The sequence below is a fragment of the Triticum dicoccoides genome, chromosome 6A (genome assembly GCF_002162155.2).
Source record: "Triticum dicoccoides isolate Atlit2015 ecotype Zavitan chromosome 6A, WEW_v2.0, whole genome shotgun sequence".
Classification (NCBI taxonomy): Eukaryota; Viridiplantae; Streptophyta; class Magnoliopsida; order Poales; family Poaceae; genus Triticum; species Triticum dicoccoides.
The window spans coordinates 163,533,096-163,550,695 of NC_041390.1; the positions used below are offsets into that span (position 1 = coordinate 163,533,096).

At 44.1% G+C, this 17,600-nt stretch overlaps 1 protein-coding gene across 1 annotated transcript; it reads right to left on the reverse strand.

The window, feature by feature from the left end:
* Nucleotides 1-1,006: 1,006 nt before the first annotated feature.
* Nucleotides 1,007-7,542, reverse strand: LOC119315772 (C2 and GRAM domain-containing protein At1g03370-like). The gene is made up of 10 exons (XM_037590261.1): nucleotides 7,149-7,542; nucleotides 5,159-6,529; nucleotides 4,688-4,870; nucleotides 4,327-4,607; nucleotides 4,130-4,246; nucleotides 3,140-3,402; nucleotides 2,139-2,304; nucleotides 1,781-2,041; nucleotides 1,487-1,679; nucleotides 1,007-1,341 (listed from the first exon to the last, which is right to left on the reverse strand). Exons 1-10 carry the CDS (start codon nucleotides 7,540-7,542, stop codon nucleotides 1,331-1,333), a joined length of 3,240 nt encoding a protein of 1,079 aa, XP_037446158.1. The 3' UTR covers nucleotides 1,007-1,330.
* Nucleotides 7,543-17,600: the final 10,058 nt, after the last annotated feature.

The following is a 17,600-nucleotide window of genomic DNA, read 5'->3' on the forward strand; positions in this document are numbered from 1 at the left end:
GTGATGATGTTGATATGGCAGTTTCATGCTTCCCCGAAATGCTGGAAAGAAGAAGTGGCAATCAGGTTGGTAGCGCTCTTGAGGTGCTTGTGTATGGGCTGTGCAGGAAGAAAGAAGCAAAGGAAGCGTTCAAAGTTCTGAAGGACCTGGTGTTGGAAAAGGATGTGGTTCCTTGGCAAAGTACCTACAAGTATTTGATCCACAAGTTGATCCGCCAAGGGCATCTTAAAGAAGCATTTGATGTGCTAGGTTTAATGAAAAGTAATGGATTTCCGCCTTATATCAATCCATTTATCACACACATTTTGAAATCTGGTACCGTGGATGATGCCCTGGGTCTGCTAAACGCAATGTCTTCAGAGGAGTTCCCATCAAGAACAGTTTACATGCGCTTGTTTCAAGGTCTGTTCAAAGAGGGGAGGCATGAAATTGCCCGGCAGCTGCTCTCGGTATCTCCTGGAAGTGTCCAAAACCACGCAGATGTTCTCGACCTCTTCTATAAGATGAAGATTGAAGAACCTACAGCAGCGTTGTAGACTATTCTTATGTTGAATCGAATTGCTGATGCTTGTATTTCAATTGGCATTTTGTATTCCCCCTTGGCTTTGTAACTGGCCTTTGAGCCAGAATCAGAAGTTTGGATGGCAGAAAACTTCTTTGCTGAAATGCCTACTTGTCCTCTAAAAAATAAATACCATTCTTTTTTCCTCTCTGCCATGGAATTTCTTTTTTCTGTTTGTGCCACATATTTATATGCTTCATGTAGCAATAGCCATCTTGCAATAGTGCCAATTTAAATGATTGGCATCAGTGTACCAGTTTCCTGTAGTTCTCCTTAATGCACTGCTCATTTGGTGTTCAGCTTGATGGTCGTACGAAATTGAGTTCTGTCATTCTGGTACTATATGTGTAGTATACTAATTTTCTTTTCTATTTATAGTTGGCACATGTACATATACACTCTCCAATCTCTGTATGGGGATAATGACCGGCATGCATGTTAGTGTATCACAAGACTCTGTAAGAAGTCTATATTCCATTCATGTAATCTTGTGGTGTAAGTTCATTGTGTATACACAGCTCTGCTTGAGTTCCTATCAAGGTAACATCAGATTGATCAAATGCGCGTGTGAGGAGAAAACATATCCATGTCAGTTGATATGCTGGCCATCTGTGCAAAAAATCTGGGCTGAGCAAAGGGGCGAAGCAGGCAGTGATGCTGCTGCGCCGAACTATGTTATGATCATCATGACTGCTGATCTTTGGTGTCTTCTTTTAATCTTAATTGAGCGACAGAATCAAACAATCTATTCGCTGTTCTGCACCGGCGTTAACTCACACCTGGAACAACATTGCAGAAGTACTAGTCAGCACTGAAAGATTATTTTTCATCAGAGCAGCAGCAGCATTTCTGTCGAATTGAGCCCAGGCTCGTTTCAGCAATTTGCTACCGGGAAGAATCAATCTGTTGTGCTGAAACGGGTACCTTTTCTGGATGAAAGCTCCTTTTCGACTTCTGAGAATATTTCTTTCAGCCTGTTGGTGGAATTCGACATGACATTCTTTGTAGCCTTCTTTTGGTGCCTAGTGCCCTTCAACCAGACAATCCCTAACATCACCTGAATGCTACAGGAGTTTGGTTTCAACGCCGTGCTCATCATATGGTACTTGAGCTGGATCTGCAATTTTGGAAGAGAAAGAATGTCATGATCCTGCAATATGATATTAAACATGCAAGCATTTTCATCAGATCCAGTCTTGACTGTCTAAGTTATCTCACACTCGAATAGTCTTCATGCAGGACGCCTTGGAGGGTCATGACCTCCTCAAGGACCCACCCGTCTCGATTCTGTAAGTTATATTTTTGTTGCTTGGTTGTCGCTTCTCCTCCATATTTTGATAGCCTAAAGCTGATCTGCCTCTGGTATATGTTTCGGTTTACTGGCTCCCATTCTGTTGGTGAGTAGTCAACACAACCAGCCTTCTGCATCACCTTGTGTTCCAGTGGACCTCCGGAGAACATCTCCATCAAGGCATTGACCTGTGAGTACATAATCGAAGAGGTTTAAACAGATGCTTTTACAAGTGCATTATACAAGGTGCCAAACATGCGTTCATTGAGAGAGAGCAAGGCCCACATCAACAGAAAGAACAGCCGAGTAGACTTCTGACATTTTTACGTCTTCGTTGCCCAACAGAGAAACTTCTTCATTGGGGAGCTGTTTTGGTTCAGGTTCTTTGTCGGTCGTCTCTCCCTTTTGTTCTAGACCCGATGACCGTGTTTTCCAAAGTGCCATAATAACTCTGTTAGACATCAGATTGGTATATATCATCAACTACTTGATAAGAGAAATTGGTGGAAAATTGAAATGGGAGAATAGGAGTTAAAAAAGTGCCATAATAACTCTGCTAGACGTCAGATTTTCCAAAGTGCCATCTTAACAGAAGTATAGCAAGATATTAGTATGCATGCTGTGTTATTGTGAAAATGTGTGTAGGATAGCCTGATACCAATTAATCCCTCTGTCTAGACATTTAAGTTGTCATGCCATCTAAAGTGTATGAAGAATGCAAAGATCCACTGCATGAAAAGATTGCTTTAGATTTTTCTTGCAAATTCTTTTCTGTTTTGTTCTTATTTTTCATATCCTATCATGTTCAGAAATATGTTGTCTGAAGTCTTGCATGAAAGACTTCAAACAAGTTGAATGACCTACATTTCTAGATGGAGGGAGTGTCTTTCTATTGTGTGTGTGCGCATATGCTCATACAATTTGGGGAGTAGTAGTCGTGTGGACGAAAGTGTCCTTCTAATCCTGAGCTCAAAATGCTCCAGCTATGAACACTAAAAATACGAAAAGCAGAAATAAAATTCAAAAATAATGTTTCTTTTTTACAACAAACATTGCTGAGTTTTCTGCCTGTGTGCAAATTGTCGTGATGAAATCTCATTCCTGGAGGTCTGGACGAAAATAACAAAATCAGTGCTCCAAAATGCTTTCAAAAATAGTCTTTTTGGAGAATCGTTTTTTTTTTTGCCCAGACCTTCACGAATGTCATTGGAAATGTCTTGTTTGAACTCTGTAGACACGAAAGAAATAAAAACAAATGGCAAAAGGAAAAAGGGAAAAGAAAACACCTGTGAGCATCGTTGAATGAGACAAATGTTTGGAAATGGAACCTCAGTCTTCCTTGAGGATCCTGTGTTTTGGCACCATGCCTGGCTTCTAGACCTCTGTCCTTCTGGAGGATGATCATCAAGGATGGACTGCCAACTGTTGAAAGAGACGGTGGAACAACCTGGATATCATCAATGTCTTCCCAAAGAAAGAAAAACTTGGTTTTCCGCCCAAATATATTGGAATAAAATCCAATTATTCTTGGGGAAAGAAAGAGGCGCCCCTGCAAAAAAAAAATACAATGTTCAGTTTCTCGATTGATTTTCTAGCTTTGTCCTAAGTCAACCTTCTTTAAGTTTGACCAAGTCCAGAAAAATATATCAACGTCTACAACTCCAAATTAGTTTCATTATATTCATCATAAAATATTTTTCGTACTTAGATACTCCCTCCGTTTCTTTTTACTCCGCATATATGGTCTGTTTGAAGTCAAACTATGCAAAGTTTGACCAAATTTATATTAAATATATCAACATTTACAATACTAAAGTTATATAGTATGAAAATTAATTTCATGATGCACCTAATGATATTGATTTCGTATTGTGAATGTTCATAATTTTTTCCTATAGAGTTGGTCAAAGTTCATGACTTTAGACAAATTTTATATGCAGACTAAAGAGAAACGGAGGGAGTATATTTGATTTGAAGATATTAGCACATTATATATAGACTTGGTAAAATATAGAAAAGTTTGATTTAAGACAAAGATAGAACTTCAAATAATTCTTCTGCGTTCGTGTCATGGCCGAGCATCCCATGTCTCTCTGCTCCGGGCACCATGTCGACACCTGCTATGTTCGTGACATGTGTTGTACCACCACTTGTATTCACTATTAACTTCTATCAATGAAATGATATGCAAGCTTTGCGTATTCGCGAAAAAAAGAACTTCAAATAATTTGGAACAGTGAGAGTAAACGTGAATTCAACTCAACACACCTAATTACCTGAAGTGGCATTTTCCTTTTTAGGTGGCAGGTGAAATCATCAATAAGAAATTCTTCTGGAGGAAGGCTAAAGAGCTTACGGAATGATGAATTTGTCTGAGAGGACCTCAAGGGCATCTGAACATTCAGTCATACGCAACTTCAGTAAATACTTTGTGCTGAAAATGACAATTAATCATATGTTAGCCAACTCATACCTTCTTGCCGACTTCTTTCCCCATCTTTTCCAGATAATTCATAACAACTTCAGTCCCACGTGAGTTGTTCAAAAAAATTCTTAAATGTAACTTGGGCTCAGATCCTTGGGCAAACCTTCCATCGAGAGGAAGCCATGTATCATCCAAATCTGACAAATTGTTTTTCACAAAATTTATTTCTGTGCGACCAATAGCATTATCATCGAGTGGTCCATCTGAATCATGCACAACCACGTCCAACCTTGATGGGGGATCATCCATTGCATCAAATTCAAATATCTCTAGAGAGTTAAAAAGACCACGGTATCAGCAAATGCTCTGAGAAGGTCATACGTTGGTCTTTCCAGTTCGACAAACTTACCATTCCATTTTGGTTCTGATGTCTGGAACTTAACTGAGCTAGTTTTCCTCTTCCCATTGCACATAAAAACTACATAAGGATCAGCCAAGCCTGGTGTGCCTGCACCTACTATGCCGCTTCCCTCAATAAGTGCAACAGTCAGCAACCAGCCATCACCATGAGCTTTGACCCCATGATCGCTGCCTAATATTGGAAGGGCAAAGATTTACATGTGCTTACAGTTTATTCCCAAGGAAAGGAGTGGAGATATATGAGTAGCAATGAAGGGAATGAAAGTATAGTTCTTAAGATGAACAAATTGTGTTTATTAAATCATCTCAACAATTGAAGCAATTCTAGAAAAAGAGTAGTTAGAGAGGGATGAGGAAAGCATAATATTCACTCGTCCTGAATTAATATTTACAGAATAAAAAGTGTGTCTATCAATAGATACATATGTACTACATTTTTTGGATAAAGAGAAATAATTACCACGTTTTCTCCAGGCCTGCAAAAAACGTTGACCTACTTTGAAGATATTCTTCCCCTGAAGAATCAAAAGAGCACAAAATACAACCTCCCCAATTGAATCTGGAAGATCAATACCAAAATATTCAAGCCCTCCATGCACCATTTTACTGGGCTTGACTAAACGAAGGTGTGCAATGCCATACACTGCAACAGTAAATGAGAATATGAATGCAAAGCTCCCAAGGAAGCGGGCAACCAGCTTCCAGTTGGATTGTTCATGAGTCTGCAGTGAAGCTAGAATCTTGTCTTTGCTCGATTTAGTGTCATCTAGCTCAGCTACTTTGATTTTCTTGGAAAGCAATTCAGTGAACTGTGCATATCCTTCTCTGAGGCCTTGCCTTGTTCCATTCTCAATCATTCCTTTCAGCATTGTGCTCTGAACAAAGTTGAGGCGCCAACTTATAGTCAGCTGTGAGGTTTGTTCTTTAGATTGCAATGGGGTACCTGGTATTATACAGTACAATATCTCCACCTTGAAACAATTACCGCAGGGAACTTCAGGAGTACTAACACTAGAAAGCACAGCAAACGAATTTCCAGCTGCCTTCAAGTATGTCTGCTTTTCTGTAGCTTTTACAGCCTTGACTAATTTGCTTGCAGCTTTTGTGTAAGTTAATGTCCTTTTCACAGAATTTTCGTTATTCTCATATTTCCAGGGATCAATTTGAAACCCACTTAGTCCTTGAACTTCTGCAACTGCTGGCCAGAAATCTGAATTCGCTGAAAACAGCATGGCATTCAATTCAGCTGGTTTAATAATGTAAGATTGCTCCAGCAGAACGCCACCAGGTAAGTTTCCTGGCATTGCACCACCTTGATCTTTAGACTCCATAGTTTTCAGTAGTTCATCAAGATTAACTTCGGGCATGCCGTTCTTGCCATTTTCAGAGGATCCAGCTATTTCTGTTTCTTGAAACTGATCTATGGGATCGGGGTCTGATGTTAGAGAAGGTCCGGCATCAGCAGCTTTACGGAAGTATCGAGCCAAGACCTCCACTACTGATGATGCATTGCCGGTAGCATCGCCGTCATCCTCTTCAGGCTCCAGAATAACTGCTTGCTGTGTGGTGCCACAAGGAAGGCTGCTCGGGACTTTTTGGTCCGTGTTGCTTTGGGTCAACTGATCCACACCACTACGGTAGAATGCACGGTCCATGCTAGCGCAGGCTGATTGATCCAGGCTGCTAGCAACTGCTGATAAGGAGGACTCGTTAGTTTCAATTGACCTAGTTGAGCTGCACGGCGTATCGTTGATAAGTTGCATCAGAATGTTTTGCGACTCATTGCAGTGGCCTTCCCTAACCGATAGGTATATCTTCAGGCAAATTTCACCTGCAAAATTAAAAAAATAGTGAGCAATGCTTACTTTTAGCCTTTAGGTTCAGCTATAACTTACCAGCGACTTTCAACTGACCTTATCATAAAAGCATTTTGCGGAATAGCAGCTAATACTTGTGAATGTATAAATTCAGTTAGTTCTTGGCCCGATGCAAATTCAGTGGATTGAGACTCCTCAAAATTCCATGAACATGTACGTTTTTTTAGAAAAGGAGGAGTGTACGTATACCTTAGCAAACTTCTCGGAGAAATTTCCTACTTCTAAAACCCCTGACACCCAATTTGAACAGCACATGGGGATGGGGCACTCCCTTTCACCCACATGTAAACAGGACAGGATGCTCAATTCGGTAGGTAGCTTAATTATTACATTCATTTATCTTGACTACTCCCTCCGTTCGGAATTACTTGTCTCGAAAATGGATGTATCTAGAACTAAAATATGTCTAGATACATCCATTTCTGTGACAAGTAATTCCAAACGGAGGGAGTACATTTCAGGCTTGCAATCTCATCTTCAGTAAAGCATCTATCTCGGAAACATCTAAAGCAATCAAACATGGCGGGTTTGCGAAATGCGACGAACGAACGAATGAAGGTTGTACCTACGTACCGCGTTTTTTGCTCCTGAACTTGCTGCTCTTGGGCTGGAGCTGGTACCAGGCGGTGGCGAGCGAGTGGTCCTCCGTCTCCAGGATGGCGGAGAGCGGCACCTTGACGCGGCCGAGGAAGTCGGTGCTGAAGAACCTGTTCTCGTTGAGCACGGAGACGACGAGGTCCTCGGCAACGTCCGCGACGAGGAAGCCGAACTCCTCGTCCCAGACGGGGCTGAGGCTCCGCTTGACCACCGTCGTCTTGGCCCGCCGCCTCCCGAGCTGCAGGCGCACGTAGGGGTCGCTGGAGCCGTTGAGGTAGATGGCCGGGAGCCCCCGCGCCTCCAGCACGTGCACGCACAGCCGCATCGGCGCGCTCCGCTGGGCCGGCTCCGGGCGCGCCACCGCGCCCATCGCGACCTTGGGGGAGGGGAAGGGGGAGGCGGGAGAGCAATGGCGGACGGCGACCTCGCTGCTTCGCCCCGTCCAATTGGGGATTTGGATGAGAGAGAAGGAGAAGGGGGGCCAGAGGATTGCCCGCCACCGTTTGAATTGGAGAGGCGTTTGTCTCGTGGCGGTTTGGGGCCCTCGAGATTCGTGCGGGATGAGGTGGAGCGGTTTGGGACCGTTGGATCTGCGGGGCGGGTCGTGGCTTCCACCAAACACGTTGCAGGTGCTCCGAGCTATGTGGGTTGCCTCAGGTTAAGGATAACCCTTTTTCAGGAACGGGTTAAGGACAACCTGATAATAAGTGCCTAATTCAGATAAAGCTATTTCTTTTTTGAAACATAGATAAAGCTATTTTCTTTGCAAGAAGGCCAAGCTATATATACATATTAAAATTGTCTAAGAACATTCTTAAAATGTACGTACTACCTATATTAAACAGCCAAAAACGTCTTACATTTAGGAACGGAGGGAGTAGAAAATAAAAAAAACATGTCCTTAGGTATGTCGATGTTGTCTTTCTCCTGCACTTCTTGACGACGCACCTAGCAAAGTTCAATACCACCTCTAGAACTTTAGAACACTCTCGGAGCCAAGGTACCTTTGTTGACGCAACGACCATGAAGTTGATGGTGGGAGTTTGGTGACAACGAATCGAGGATCAAATCATGTCTCCGGGTTTAAGGCGGTGAAGGGGCTAGAGAACCATCCCATATCCAGCCAAACAGGACCAAGGAGACCTTACCTCACTAGCTTCCCGACAAAGTTGAACATGCTTTGCCGACTAAAGAACTAAAAAGACCAAAATATGAAGAGGTAATAGCACCACAGGTCCCTGAACTTGTCATGGAGGTGATGGTTTGGTCCTTAAACTTGAAAAAGCTGATTATTTCATCCTTCAACTTGTCATGAAGGTGCAAGTTTGGTCCTAGTCCAATCAAAACTCGCCAAGTGGAGCCATCTCGGCCAGGCTGGTCAGCGCCACGCATTTTGCAGTTTGCCCCTGCCTTTAGCCCTTATCAACCCGCAGGAGGCCATTTGTGCAGCTGGGCATGAACATGCCCACCCAGGCGGAGCGCAGCTCGACAAGTTCCTTCTGAACGAGAGACACCTGTTCATAGCCGCGCCGAGCGGGGGACAGTGTGATGTCTACCTCTTCTTCGGGATAATCGACATCCTGCAAGACTACAACATAACCAAGAAGCTGGAGCACGCCTGCAAGTCTTTCCCGGTCAACCCTGGCTGCATTTCTGCTGTGGATCCCAAGCTCTACTCGAGGAGGTTCCAGGATTTCATTCCCAGGGTGTTCGTGAAACAACAGTAGTGAGAAGAACACACATGGTTAACTGACTTTTTTACATCTGGAGGAGTTTTTGCATCATGAGATGCAGGGGTGGAGACAGGGGGGTCTAGCCCCTCAACAAAACGTGCAAATATGCTAGGGTAAAATGCCCGTATATCCTTTAGTTTAGCGCTGTAGATCCTTTGATTTGTTACTACTTTGTACTAGTACATTACAAAACTTCCTTGCGTGTGTGTGTAATGCGCTAGATGTGCTGAAGCCCAACACAAAGCCCAGTTTCAGATCGATCATCCAATTTGCGCCTGCCGCCGCCCGCCGCTGGCTGCAATGCTAATCGCCAGCAGCCGATCGCCGCTACGGCACCATCGCTGATCGCCATCAGTTACTAGCATCCGCGACTGACGACATCGCCGCACTGCCATGCTAGCCAGTCCAGTCGTGTCTCCATGTATAGATCCTCCCGCATGACGATCAGTGTGCCTTGCCATCGAGTCCGAGACTCCATCGATCACCTCATACCTCAAACGCTCAAGTCTGAAGGTACCACATGGTCATTTTTCATATAGATTGCATAACATATAGTTAAATTAACTGTCTAACTTAAATCTGTATGTAAAGACACAATTGATTAATTTACAAATTAGATGTGATTGTCAATTTCTTTTTTTACAAATTAGATGTGTGTTTCATTCATCTGAGATGATTTCTGAAATAATACTTTGCTATGCTGAAAAATATATAACTGCAAAGTTCACCCTAATGAGATTATCTTATTTTTCGATCAGCTTGGTAGCTAGTTACAAAGCTATATATAATCTCATTGTTTAATTTTGAGTCAATTACACTGGTGGTGTTAGAACTTTGCGCAAATGATCACTTTAGTGCTAGAATTTATGGCGTACAAATACGATGCCAATCGCATTTGTATACGACCGCAACGCTGACGAGGCATACCAGCGTGGCGCAGGGCCCGCTGTCATCGACCAAACAGTGAAGAAGAGGACTGTGCGTGCTCTTTCTTCAAAAACCGCCTCGTTTTTTTTGCAAAAAAATGAAAAAGTAATCCCATTGAAATGATGCCATTTGTACATTGCCAAAAATACAATGCCATTTTTTATCTCAATGGTATTGTTAGTCATGATATATTATGATGTTTATCTTCAAAATTGTCTTCCAATACAAAACCACACACACTTAGAAGTGTTTGAGGAAAAAATTCAGTATGTACGATCCTTATCTCCTCCGCCCCCCTCATCCCCAAATCCTGGCTCCACCCCTGATGAGATGGATCCATTGGTGAATGAAGCTCATGGCATGATGGCGTCGCTGATCCCGAGCATGCGCTGAAACAATGTAACTGGTGGGGTGATTTGGCTTTGGCCACCATACTGCTAGACGCTCTCCTGTCCGAATAGGCGGCTGCGAGGAGATGGCTGGATCTGCCGACAGGCATGCTGAAATCGAAAGGATGGCGGAACTAAACTACCGGCATGCAAAGCGCCGTCTTTTGGAAGACTTGTGAGGGTCCAAGTGCCTACTCCATGATTGCAGAGCTATGAGTCCAGATATTCCATGGCTAGCTTAGCTAGCCCCTGCCTCTGCCTTGTAGTGCTCTTTTGTAATTTGTTTCTTCCTTCTGCACCTACCAGGAACCCAAATTTTTTCTGGGATTGATTCTTGGTGTGATGTGTTGAATAGCGGGTATGGTCTTGCACAGGAGTGGTCGAGTGGGAGCGAATCAGGCCTTGTACATGTACACGTTGCATTGCACTATCAAGACAATTTATTGGACTGATGAAAACTGATGCATCAATCTTGTCGAACGAAATTGAGAAAAAGGAACCAGGATGTCCATCCATCTCGCCTTCTTCAGTAACACCTGCAGCTCTCACCTTTCCTTGCAAATGCAGATGACCAATCTGGGCCGTCCGGTTGAATTCAAGAGACATCTCATCCGTCGTTAAGAGAAAAGAAGCTGCACCCCTGTAGACATTCTTGCCCTCTTTGCAAGCATTTAACATGTGCATTGATTAGCATGTGCATTGATTTTTTTGGCCCTTATAACAATGTAGAAGAAATTAAACATGTGCATTGATAAGGGCTAAAGGCGGGGGATAAACTGCAAAATGCACGGCATTGACCGGCACAGCCAAGCTGGCTCCACTTGGCGAGTTCTGATTGGATCAGGACCAAACTTGCACCTTCATGACAAGTTGAAGGATGAAATATCAGCTTTTTCAAGTTTAAGGACCAAACTATCACCTTCATGACAAGTTTGGGGACCTGTGATGCTATTAGCTCAAATATGAACTACAATTGTCCACTCCAGCGAACAGTGCCATCCAATTCCATCTAGACAAAACATTAAACAAAACATGACCTAAGATCTAACGGGGCCTCTCGCTCATGACCGCTCGCTCGCTCTCGCGTTCCACCCCCACTCCCGCCCCCACCACCAGGCCACCGCACGGCGTTGACCTCTCCGGCGGCGCCCCTCTCCATTCTCCGGCGATAGGTGACGGCTGCGCATCACCACGCGGTGAGCCCTACCCGAATACGGGAGCAGGGCTTGGCCTGGTGATTCGAAAGTCTCCAACCAGATCTAGGGAGGGCAGTGTTGCGCTTTGTCGATCCTGAGGTCCACTGATGGACTCGGGAGGCGAAGGTGCGACGGACCAGGAGATCCAGGAGCTGATGGCAGAGCTCTTGCGCCGAGAAAGGGCAGCGACGCGTGCAGCGAGGAGGGTGGGGGTTACAAATCGCGAAGTGGCGACTGCGAGGATGAATTTGGCATTGCGAGCGATGTCCAGAACCACGGAGATGGAGTGAGAGAGCATCTTCGCGCTAGGGCGGCCTATCACCCCCGACCTGATCTTAGCCTGGGCTGCGGAGGAGGCGGTATCCTGCTCGCGAGTCCAACGCAGGAGATGGAGATTGTTCCGGGTCGAGGTGTGATATCCGCCATTGGAGCAGCTTCTCCTTGCGATTCGGGTACGTCTTATGCAGTTTCTAATTCAGTTGTTGTGGGCAAGTTAGAGTGGAGTCCAATTGTAGAGTTGATTTGTCTGGGCACCGCCGGAGATCGCCGTCTCCGCCGCCGTTTGTGGTTCTGCCTCCCAACAGAGTGGGGGGCGAGCAGAGGCGGGTGAGAGGAAGGAGGGCCCCTGCGGTCAGCCTCGCTGGTAAGGGTGACCGTTGGATGGACCTGCCTGAGATCACAGCCATTAGTTCAGGTCTGCGATTGCCTTATAAGACGTGGAGCGCTAGTGAGCCTTCCTTTCGTTGTAGCCCCGATCCCCTGGTGGCTAGGGTTAGGGTTCATCATCGTCCCCAAATCCAGCGCCAGCGGTAGAATTCCAATCTGGTCTGGGTCCGCCGTGATCTGTTTGCCACAGGGGAATTCACTGCCAAAGATTGCTATCCAGTGGGCTCTTCTGATCATCTGATTGAGCCAAAGCAGTTTAACTTCTCTCGTGATCTGTGGTCTCAGAAATCCGGCAAGCCTTCTTTTGTCTCTGTGGTGAGGAATATGGCAGGCGCGGGTGCTGGGTAGAATCAGGGGGAAGAGGGGGGAGATACTGAAGGAAATATGCCCTAGAGGCAATAATAAAGTTATTATTTATTTCCTTATTTCATGATAAATGTTTATTATTCATGCTAGAATTGTATTAACCAAAAACATAATACATGTGTGAATACAAAGGCAAACATAGTGTCACTAGTATGCCTCTACTTGACTAGCTCACTAATCAAAGATGGTTAAGTTTCCTCACCATAGACATGAGCTGTCATTTGATTAACGGGATCACATCATTAGGAGAATGATGTGATTGACTTGACCCATTCTGTTAGCTTAGCACTTGATCGTTTAGTATGTTGCTATTGCTTTCTTCATGACTTATACATGTTCCTATGACTATGAGATTATGCAACTCCCGTTTACCGGAGGGACACTTTGTGTGCTACCAAACGTCACAACGTAACTAGGTGATTATAAAGGTGCTCTACAGGTGTCTCCGAAGGTACTTGTTGAGTTGGCGTATTTCGAGATTAGGATTTGTCACTCCGACCGTCGGAGAGGTATCTCTAGGCCCACTTGGTAATACACATCACTATAAGCATTGCAAGCATTGTAACTAATGAGTTAGTTGTAGGATGATGCATTACAGAACGAGTAAAGAGACTTGTCGGTAATGAGATTGAACTAGGTATTGAGATACCGACGATCGAATCTCGGGCAAGTAACATACCGATGACAAAGGGAACAACGTATGTTGTCATGCGGTTTGACCGATAAAGATCTTTGTAGAATATGTAGGAGCCAATATGAACATCCAGGTTCCTCTATTGGTTATTGACCGGAGACGTGTCTCGGTCATGTCTACATAGTTCTCGAACCCGTAGGGTCCGCACGCTTAACGTTCGGTGATGATTTGTATTATGAATTTATGTGTTTTGATGTACCGAAGGTAGTTAGGAGTCTCGGATGAGATCGGGGACATGACGAGAAGTCTCTAAATGGTCGAGACGTAAAGATCGATATATTGGACGACTATATTCGGACATCGGAAAGGTTCCAAGTGATTCGGGTATTTTTCGGACTACCGGAGGGGTTACCGGAACCCCCCGGGGGCTAATGGGCCTTGTTGGGCCATAAGGGAAAGAGAGAGGGGCCGACCTAGGGCAGGCAGTGCGCCCCCTCCCCTCTGGTCCGAATTGGACTAGGAGAGGGGGGCAGCGCCCCCCTTTCCTTCTCTTTCTCTCCCTTCCTTTCCCCCTCCTAGTAGGAGTAGGAAAGAAGGGAATCCTACTCCTACTAGGAGGAGGATTCCTCCTCCTGGCGCACCAACAAGGGCCGGCTGTCCTCCCCCTTGCTCCTTTATATACAGGGGCAGGGGGCACCTCTAGACACACAAGTTGATCACAAAGATCTCTCCCAGCCGTGTGCGGTGCCCCCCTCCACCATAATTCACCTCGGTCATACTGTAGCGGTGCTTAGGCGAAGCCCTGTCACGGTAGCTTCATCAACATCGTCACCACGCTGTCGTGCTGACGAAACTCTTCCCCGAGCTCTACTGGATCGTGAGTTTGCGGGACGTCACTGAGCTGAACGTGTGCTGAACGCGGAGGTGTCGTACGTTCGGTACTGAGGATCGGTCGATCGTGAAGACGTACGACTACATCAACCGCGTTGTCATAACGCTTCCGCTTAATGGTCTACGAGGGTACGTGGACGACTCTCTCCCCTCTCGTTTCTATGCATCACCATGATCCTGCGTGTGCATAGGAATTTTTTTGAAATTACTACGTTCCCCAACAGTGGCATCCGAGCCAGGTTTATGCGTAGATGTTATATGCACGAGTAGAACACAAGTGAGTTGTGGACGATACAAGTCATACTGCTTACCAGCATGTCATACTTTGGTTCGGCGGTATTGTTGGATGAAGCGGCCCGGACCGACATTAAGCGTACGCTTACGCGAGACTGGTTCTACCGACGTGCTTTGCACATAGGTGGCTGGCGGGTGTCAGTTTCTCCAACTTTAGTTGAACCGAGTGTGGCTACGCCCGATCCTTGAGAAGGTTAAAACAACACTAACTTGACGAACTATCGTTGTGGTTTTGATGCGTAGGTAAGAACGGTTCTTGCTCAGCCTATAGCAGCCACGTAAAACTTGCAACAACAAAGTAGAGGACGTCTAACTTGTTTTTGCAGGGCATGTTGTGATGTGTTATGGTCAAGACATGATGCTATGTTTATTGTATGAGATGATCATGTTTTGTAACAGAGTTATCGGCAACTGGCAGGAGCCATATGGTTGTCACTTTATTGTATGCAATGCAATCGCCCTGTAATTGCTTTACTTTATCACTAAGCGGTAGCGATAGTCGTAGAAGCAATAGTTGGCGAGACGACAATGATGGTACGATGGAGATCAAGGTGCCGCGCCGGTGATGATGGTGATCATGACGGTGCTTCGGAGATGGATATCACAAGCACAAGATGATGATGGCCATATCATATCACTTATATTGATTGCATGTGATATTTATCTTTTATGCATCTTATTTAGCTTCGATTGACGGTAGCATTATAAGATGATCTCTCACTAAATTTTAAGGTAAAAGTGTTCTCCCTGAGTATGCACCGTTGCCAAAGTTCGTCGTGCCGAGACACCACATGATGATCGGGTGTGATAAGCTCTACGTCCATCTACAATGGGTGCAAGCCAGTTTTGCACACGCAGAATACTCGGGTTAAACTTGACGAGCCTAGCATATGTAGATATGGCCTCGGAACACTGAGACCGAAAGGTCGAGCATGAATCATATAGTAGATATGATCAACATAGTGATGTTCACCATTGAAAACTACTCCATCTCACGTGATGATCGGACATGGTTTAGTTGATATGGATCATGTGATCACTTAGATGATTAGAGGGATGTCTATCTAAGTGGGAGTTCTTAAGTAATATGATTAATTGAACTTTAGTTTATCATGAACTTAGTCCTGGTAGTATTAGCATATCTATGTTGTAGATCAATAGCTCGCGTTTAGCTCCCCTGTTTTATTTTTGATATGTTCCTAGAGAAAAATAAGTTGAAAGATGTTAGTAGCAAAGATGCGGACTAGCTCCGTGATCTGAGGATTATCCTCATTGCTGCACAGAAGTATTATGTCCTTGATGCACCGCTAGGTGACAGAACTATTGCAGGAGCAGATGTAGAGGTTTTGAACGTTTTGACAAAAGCTCGGTATGATAACTATTTGATAGTTTAGTGCACCATGCTTTACGGCTTAGAACCGGGACTTCAAAAATGTTTTGAACGACACGGAGCATATAATATGTTCCAAGAGTTGAAATTGATATTTCATACTCGTGCCCGTGTCGAGAGGTATGAGACCTCTGACATTACTTTGCCTACAAGATGGAGGAGAATAGCTCAACTAGTAAGCATGTGCTCAGATTTTCTGAGTACCACAATCACTTGAATCAAACAGGAGTTAATCTGCTAGATAAGATAGTGATTGACAGAGTTCTCTAGTCACTATCACCAAGTTGCTAGAACTTCGTGATGAACTATAATATGCAAGGGATAACGAAAACGATTCCCAAGCTCTTCGTGATGCTGAAATCGACGAAGGTAGAAATCAAGAAAAGCATCAAGTGTTGATGGTTAACAAGACCACTAGTTTCAAGAAAAGGGCAAAGGGAAGAAGGGGAACTTCAAGAAGAACAAGCCCAAGTCTGGACCTAAGCCTGAGACTAAGTGCTTTTACTGCAAAGGGACTAGTCACTGGAAGCGGAACTGCCCCAAGTATTTGGCGGATAAGAAGGATGGCAAAGTGAACAAAGGTATATTGGATATACATGTTATTGATGTGTACTTTACTAGTGTTTATATCAACCCATCCGTATTTGATACTAGTTCAGTTGCTAAGAGTAGTAACTTGAAACGGGAGTTGCAGAATGAACAGAGACTAGTTAAGGGTGATGTAACGATGTGTGTTGGAAGTAGTTCCAAGAATGATATGATCATCATCGCACACTCCCTGTACTTTCGGGATTAGTGTTGAACCTAAATAAGTGTTATTTGGCGTTTGTGTTGAGCATGAATATGATTTGATCATGTTTATTGCAATACGGTTATCCATTTAAGTTAGAGAATAATTGTTATTCTGTTGACATGAATAAAACCTTCTATGGTTATACACCCAATGAAAATGGTTTGTTGAATCTCAATTGTAGTGATACACATATTGATAATATTGAAGCCAAAAGATGCAAAGTTAATAATGATAGTGCAACTTATTTGTGGCACTGCCGTTTTGGTCATATTGGTGTAAAACGCATGAAGATGATCCATGCTGATGGGCTTTCGGAATCACTTGATGCTTGCGAACCATGCCTCATGGTCAAAGATGACTAAAACTCCGTTCTCCAGAACAATGGAGCGAGCAACTGACTTATTGGATATAATACATACTGATGTATGAGGTCTGATGAGTGTTGAGGCTCGCGGCGGGTATCATTATTTTCTGACCTTCACAAATGATTTGAGCAGATATGGGTATATCTACTTGAAGAAACATAAGTCTGAAACGTTTGAAAAGTTCAAAGAATTTCAAAGTGAAGTGGAAAATCATCGTAACAAGAAAATAAAGTTTCTATGATCTGATCGTGGAGGAGAATATTTGAGTTACGAGTTTGGTCTTCATTTGAAACAATGCGGAGTAGTTTCGCAACTCACGCCACCTGGAACACCACAGCGTAATGGTGTGTCCGAACGTCATAACCGTACTTTATTTGATATAGTGCAATCTATGATGTCTCTTACCGATTTACCACTATCGTTTTGGGGTTATGCATTAGAGACAACTGCATTCACATTAAAAAAGGCACCAGCTAAATCTGTTGAGACGACCCCGTATGAACTGTGGTTTAGCAAGAAACCTAAGCTGTCGTTTCTTAAAGTTTGGGGTTGCGATGCTTATAAGAAAAAGTTTCATCTTGATAAGCTCAAACCCAAGTCGAAGAAGTGCGTCTTCATATGATACCCAAAAGTAACTGTTGGGTACACCTTCTATCACAGATCCGAAGGCAAGATATTTGTTGCTAAGAATGGATCCTTTCTAGAGAAGGAGTTTCTCTCGAAAGAAGTGAGTGGGAGGAAAGTAGAACTTGATGAGGTAACTGTACCTGCTCCCTTATTGGAA

Coding starts and splice junctions, on each gene's coding strand:
- LOC119315772 (XM_037590261.1), bottom strand. CDS start 7,542: ATGGGCGCGGTGGCGCGCCCGGAGCCGGCCCAGCGGAGCGCGCCGATG. Junction 4,608..4,687: donor ATCAGAACCAAAATGGAATG/GTAAGTTTGTCG, acceptor TTAACTCTCTAG/AGATATTTGAATTTGATGCA. Junction 2,042..2,138: donor CGGCTGTTCTTTCTGTTGAT/GTGGGCCTTGCT, acceptor ATGTACTCACAG/GTCAATGCCTTGATGGAGAT.